Raw genomic sequence first — 6,250 nt, forward strand, 5'->3', positions numbered from 1 at the left:
ATTTCAAAACATGCCTGAGATTGACTTGTCGGAAAGATTTTAAATTTTGAAACAAAATAATACCTGTCGGAGGTATTTTTAATTACTCAAACAATACAAACTTATGGCTCATTCTGAAAGATCTCTTGTTCTCCATACATGTATGCAATTATAATCCTAACGGCAATAAGACCACAAAGCATGAAGCTTTGGTTCCGTCAATATAATTATATTTGAAACAAGAACAGCTCCATTGTTTAACTGTGTACATATATATTGGACAGCGCAAAGTTAATAGTATATCATACATAACTACAATAGTGAACATGGTGTATATGTAGCTTTATAATTAACCTATATGAGTAATCATACATACTGTACATATTTGCTGGATGAATTTCAGTCAAACTATTTGGAATATTAGCTGTTTCACTTCATATAATTTTAACTCTGAAAATGCGTTTCTTGCCATCGTCTGTGCATGTGACGAGGATTTCTATTCACCGTAACGTTGCCACTGGTGGGTATGAAGTGTATATAAACTTATCATTGTACAATCAATGAATAATTATGTTGTAAATTAAATTTTAAACATATCACCTAAATATTAATGTATACAAGGTTCTAATATTGCACTAGTTAATTAATAGTCTATTGGTAATCATACATGCATAAGAAGCTCTTAGCGCAAAGATTTGGGTGATCATTGCGCTAAAATAATATCAATAACTGTTCCATTATATGCGTACAGAGAAATTTAATACAGAAACGATTGTAGTCAACATGATATATCGAAACTACCTATCACACTGAAGTGCTTTTATAAAATCTGACCTAGAGACTTTTTATAATGCTCACCATACTGAACTATTGGTATACTGTTGGTACATAGCGTGTTTAAACAAAATCAATGTATTTTGCAGTTGTTTATTATCATCAACAATTTATTTCATAGACGGAATCCAATTCCAGGATTAACTGTCAGACGTCCACTAAATCAACTTATTTAGCCATAATTTACCCCAATCTGATTAAAATGCAGATCCTTATTATCATAACGTTTGATAAGAGGAGCTAACAACATCCCATTGTATCATTCGACTATGACCCCGTATGAGATTTTGTCAGATCCTTTATTGGATGGAGTAGTTATAAGGATCTGTATTATAATTAGAATGATTTTACCCACAAGTGGTATATACCCAGTACATAACAGAGACAAAAGTGTGTTTATGTGTTCCTCATATACCAATATACATGTATTGCCCTGACGGTAAGGAGAGATGACGTTTTGTTTACACAAGGCATGTCATAGTTCCCGAAGGCGTAGGGCATAGCCCGAGGGAAATATGATTTGCCGCGGGTAAACTAAGCGTCATGTTTCCCTACTGTCAGGGCAATAAATTGTTTATTATACCGAACAAAATTAAGTTTTTCTCGCGCCAGAATACAAGTCTAACGCAATGGCTAGAATTTAAGTTGTGTGCTCAAACACTGTTGGGCTAACGTTACTGTTATATGTTAAATCATAAGTTAGACCTACCGTATCTTTCAGCCCAAATCAACTCCTTTTAGCATGTTACATCATATACATTTGTAATCATTACATCGAGTGTAATTATGCTAGCTGTATCCTTTATCATAATAATTAATATTACTAATTTCCTCGGTCAAAGGCAGACGGGAGCGTCGTCTGCCATCCATCCATTTTGTTTGTTATCGGAATACCTCGGAGTGTTCCGTTACACGAACAGCAACTCTTACTAAACGTACGAGGGGCTCCGCGTGGGGGGACATGATTTTTGAACATTACCTTCAGCGTAATACAGGATGTTTTGTTGCCCTCACACGTGGCGTCTCTCGACCAATCAGCGACTGTGACTCATCGATGAGGTATAATAATATTCCTGGGAATCAGCATTTTCGTCTTTGCTATGCATTTCACTTTTTAAATGGTTTGATCTGACACACGTTTTAGTTCTTAAGAATAGAATGTTCGAATAAATCCAAATATCCATAATGCCTCATCACCTGTTTTAAACAGATGTTTTACTTCCATCCGTTAGGTCACAGATATACCATTAAGGCTCTAGGATGCAGTAAATGGACACTATTCCAGGCCGCAAAATCTGGTGACATAAAGCAGCTAGATAAGTGCATTCAGGACAATATTGACATCGGATTGAAGAATGCCGAAGACAGAACAGCACTACACATTGCTGTGGCGAACAGGCAAGTCGACTTTGTGAAACATCTTCTACTTATTCAGCCACATTGCATAAGTAAGGGTGCTGACCTTGACCTTCACGGGTTAAACGCACTACACATCGCCGTCATACAAGGGGACGCTGAGAGTTTTAAGTTGCTTCAAGCCGCTGGATTCGACACAAGTGTTACAAGCAAAGATGGGAAGACAGTGAGGAATCTAGCAATGGAGAGACATCACGGCCATTTGTTGCAGCTCATCACTACTTCGGGAGGTAGAGGTAGCAATGCTTAGATTTTCTCCAATCACCCTTAACTTTGTTATTTATCGAAATTGATGTCAGTTTGAACAGTCGAAAACTAATTGAATCACTTAGCACTATACAACGGTTTCCAACGAAGAAATTTTCTTTGAATAGTTGAAATTGTTTTGTCATTTTTTCTGTTTGGAATTAAAATTAATCCTTTGACCTAATTAGGGCTTTTTAAATATTATGTTAAGAGGAGATGTCATACATAGAATGGTGTCAGGTCTTCTAAAAGCTCAATATGTACACAAACGCATATCATTATCATCAAAAACTCTGAGACGGAAAACATATTGCTAAAAACATATATACATATCCATCAATTTATTTCAATTATATAATATAACTGAAAATCTTTAACCCATTTTCAGGCTGGCCAGACCTACACCACTGCGCAGTCAACGGCTCGCCCTGGGAATGTTCTAAATTGATCGAGCAATCACATGACGATATCGACACCGAGGTCGATACAAACAGTAACCCTTATACAGAATTCAACATTCCAGCGAACCGCAAAATGACACCACTTCAACTAGCATTCCATGCTGAAAATATATCTGTTTTGGATGTTCTAGTAAAGTTTTCCTCACTAGATACAATAGAAGCATGCTTGTCCGAATATCCAAAAACCAAAATCCACAATATTCTCGTCAAACGAATAGCGGAATATCTTTCCGTAGATCCCGAAGACGTGCAGTACGGAAAGCTGATTGAAACAGATGAGAATGTGCTTGTGATTTATACAGACGAGGACTACCACGAGGGGACACTGTTCCAGCCAGCCGGGATTATGACGGTGTACAAAAACAGAAACGTATTTGATAGAGACAACGAAATAGCGATTGATTTCGAGCTTGATATGGAAGAGCCTGGCCTGACACAGGAGGAGAACGATCGTATGGAAGGTGTTATCAAAGCTAACAGTGTGTCTTTATGGAAAAATCATGGGAATCTGAACGGAATTCGGCCGTCGGCGGTACGAACGCGGGGAGGAAAGGCATACCGGGAAAACTGTATTGTGTTATGTTGCCAGTATAAAGGGTTCCTCTCAGGGAGAGAGAAGCCATACCCTGCTATGCTAAGTGACGGTAGCGTATGCTTCGCGGTTGACGTACGAGAGGACTTCACAAAAAGCATGGCTAATCATTCATCAGACAGACTCGAACCACTGGCATGTGGAGGACAGATGATAAGCAGTTGTCGGGCTAATAATAGATTCGGGACTATTGGACCTTTTGTACAATTACCCGATGGACAGACGGGTTTTCTTACCTGCGCGCATGTAATTGATAACAACCCTGCATTCGGGGTTCAAAAAGATAACAATTACAATAATCTAGTATATCAACCAGGCAGAGAAAGTGGAAATCTTTGCGGGGAAGTTGTAGAAATGAAATTCAAGCCGAGCGGGTATCCGTCCATGGATGCCGCGATAGTAAAGATAACATCAGATAAGAGGATCCCCCGATCTATCAACTTCACCGTGTGTGAACAGGCAGAGCACCAAGCAGTAGGTCGGTGTAACTAGTATTTTTAAATCTATACAATGAATACATATAAGGTTTGATTTCTAATAGTATAGAACAGTTTAGATACATGGGGTTTTTTTCAGGAAAAAGGGCTGAAATATCATTAGTCAATGATAATTACGCAGGGCAACGTGTAGAAATTTAAGATAAAACGATGACATGCTTCTTGTTTTATTCAACGCGAAAGTATCTTTAATATAAATATACATCCTATTGGAAATAATATTAAATTGTTTGAAACGTGCATATCAACTACGTTACCACTCGAGTAAAATGCTTCATTTCATAACCATACTGCTCTTTTTACAGAACTGGCCGCCAGACTAACATTTAACTCAGGATCCGTAGGAACCTACACTCCAAGTAGCGAAGTTTTTAAATTCGGCGCCTTCACGCCAGTTCTGCAGTGTAAATGTTCTGCAACTGGACACGAAGAAAAAATCACATATCCGCAAGGGAGGGTACTAATGAAAGGACTAACGAAGATTCTGTGCCGCATCCACCATAAAAATGGCGATTCTGGTGCGGGAGTGTTCGTCAAGGACAAGAATGACCAACTGGCTTGTGTTGGACTCTTTTTTGGCGGAAGAGGTAAAGAAGGATTTTTCATTCCGATTAAGGATGTACTGGATCAGTGTGGAAAACACAATCTCAAAACGTATAATTGAACTTTGATATCGTGTCTACCGAAATTATGTTGGAAACGTACGTGTTTAGATAAACTTTTAGTGCTAAGTAACTTTTGTAGGAAGACAACTGATAGCATGACATTCTTTAAAATTAGGACATGTGATATTGTGGTAATACAATATCACAGCAACATTATATTTAACACTACTTGTGGATTGTAAGATGGGTTATAACATATCCAGAGTTGTCGATTCTGCAAATGTATATTTAAAGAGGAATCACTTTGACGGAACACGGAAACAAAGACGGAACTACTGACACCATGGCATTTTAATTATACATGAAGTAATGACATCATGGTATCATGAGCATACTCATTTGGCACTGAGACTCCTGTAAAAGTACAACCAATTCATGCCAGTGTGTAAATCATGAAAAATTATTGCTTCGAGTGTAAATTTATCTCATGAATAGAATTTTTTATAATAGATTTACGTTCCTGATTACCATCGAAAATGTTGATTTTATTCACCAAGTCACCTTATTATCAATACGATAAATTGTGTTGACTGTTGTGCATGAATACATGATATTTGATGCTGCGGTAATGAAAACTATAATTTTTACCCTTTTTATTATTGCCAATGAAGGTTAAGCAGTTGTAAAATTTTCTTGTGCAATATACATTGCCGTTGCCTCCTAATGCTGAAATACGGCTTAGCAATGGTAAATTATGTTATCAAAAATGAATATAATGGTGTCTCCAATTCACATCTTGTCTTTATATTTTCTTAAAATCTATTTTGATATTATTTTTGTATATATATCTGTTTTTTTTCTGTTTTGGTTTGATAATATTAATATACTTTCATGTTTCATGCCAATTTACATCTTGTCTTTATATTTTCTTAAAATCTATTTTGAGATTATTGTTGTATTTATAGATGTTTCTTCTTGTTTTGGTTTGATAATATTAATATACTTTCATGTTTCATGCCAATTTACATCTTGTCTTTATATTTTCCTAAAATCTATTTTGATATTATTGTTGTATTTATATCTGTTTTTTTTTCTGTTTTGGTTTGATAATATTAATATACTTTCATGTTTCATGCCAATTTACATCTTGTCTTTATATTTTCTTAAAATCTATTTTGATATTATTGTTGTATTTATATCTGTTTTTTTCTGTTTTGGTTGATAATATTAATATACTTTAATGTTTCATGCTAATTTACATCTTGTCTTTATTTTCTTAAAATCTATTTTGATATTATTTTTGTATATATATCTGTTTTTTTTCTGTTTTGGTTTGATAATATTAATATACTTTCATGTTTCATGCCAATTTACATCTTGTCTTTATATTTTCCTAAAATCTATTTTGATATTATTGTTGTATATATATCTGTTTTTTTTCTGTTTTGGTTTGATAATATTAATATACTTTCATGTTTCATGCCAATTTACATCTTGTCTTTATATTTTCTTAAAATCTATTTTGATTATTATTGTTGTATATATATCTGTTTTTTTTCTGTTTTGGTTTGATAATATTAATATACTTTAATGTTTCATGCCAATTTACATCTTGTCTTT

General features: G+C 35.2%; 1 protein-coding gene across 2 annotated transcripts; it reads left to right on the top strand.

Annotated features, from left to right (window-relative positions):
* Positions 1–270: 270 nt before the first annotated feature.
* LOC138306197 (uncharacterized) lies at positions 271–5,535 on the top strand. Of its 2 annotated transcripts, none has more exons than XM_069246595.1 (4): positions 271–499; positions 2,046–2,459; positions 2,864–4,006; positions 4,331–5,535. In XM_069246595.1, exons 1-4 carry the CDS (start codon positions 436–438, stop codon positions 4,687–4,689), a joined length of 1,980 nt encoding a protein of 659 aa, XP_069102696.1. In that variant the 5' UTR covers positions 271–435; the 3' UTR covers positions 4,690–5,535. The 2 variants fall into 2 exon arrangements, with proteins under 2 accessions (XP_069102696.1, XP_069102695.1); XM_069246594.1 differs by having other exon boundaries at positions 2,046–2,465; positions 4,331–5,534.
* Positions 5,536–6,250: the final 715 nt, after the last annotated feature.

The sequence above is a fragment of the Argopecten irradians genome, chromosome 13, assembly GCF_041381155.1.
Source record: "Argopecten irradians isolate NY chromosome 13, Ai_NY, whole genome shotgun sequence".
In the NCBI taxonomy this organism is placed as follows: Eukaryota; Metazoa; Mollusca; class Bivalvia; order Pectinida; family Pectinidae; genus Argopecten; species Argopecten irradians.

Coding starts and splice junctions, on each gene's coding strand:
- LOC138306197 (XM_069246594.1), top strand. CDS start 436: ATGCGTTTCTTGCCATCGTCTGTGCATGTGACGAGGATTTCTATTCAC. Junction 2,466..2,863: donor CACTACTTCGGGAGGTAGAG/GTAGCAATGCTT, acceptor ACCCATTTTCAG/GCTGGCCAGACCTACACCAC. Junction 4,007..4,330: donor GGCAGAGCACCAAGCAGTAG/GTCGGTGTAACT, acceptor CTCTTTTTACAG/AACTGGCCGCCAGACTAACA.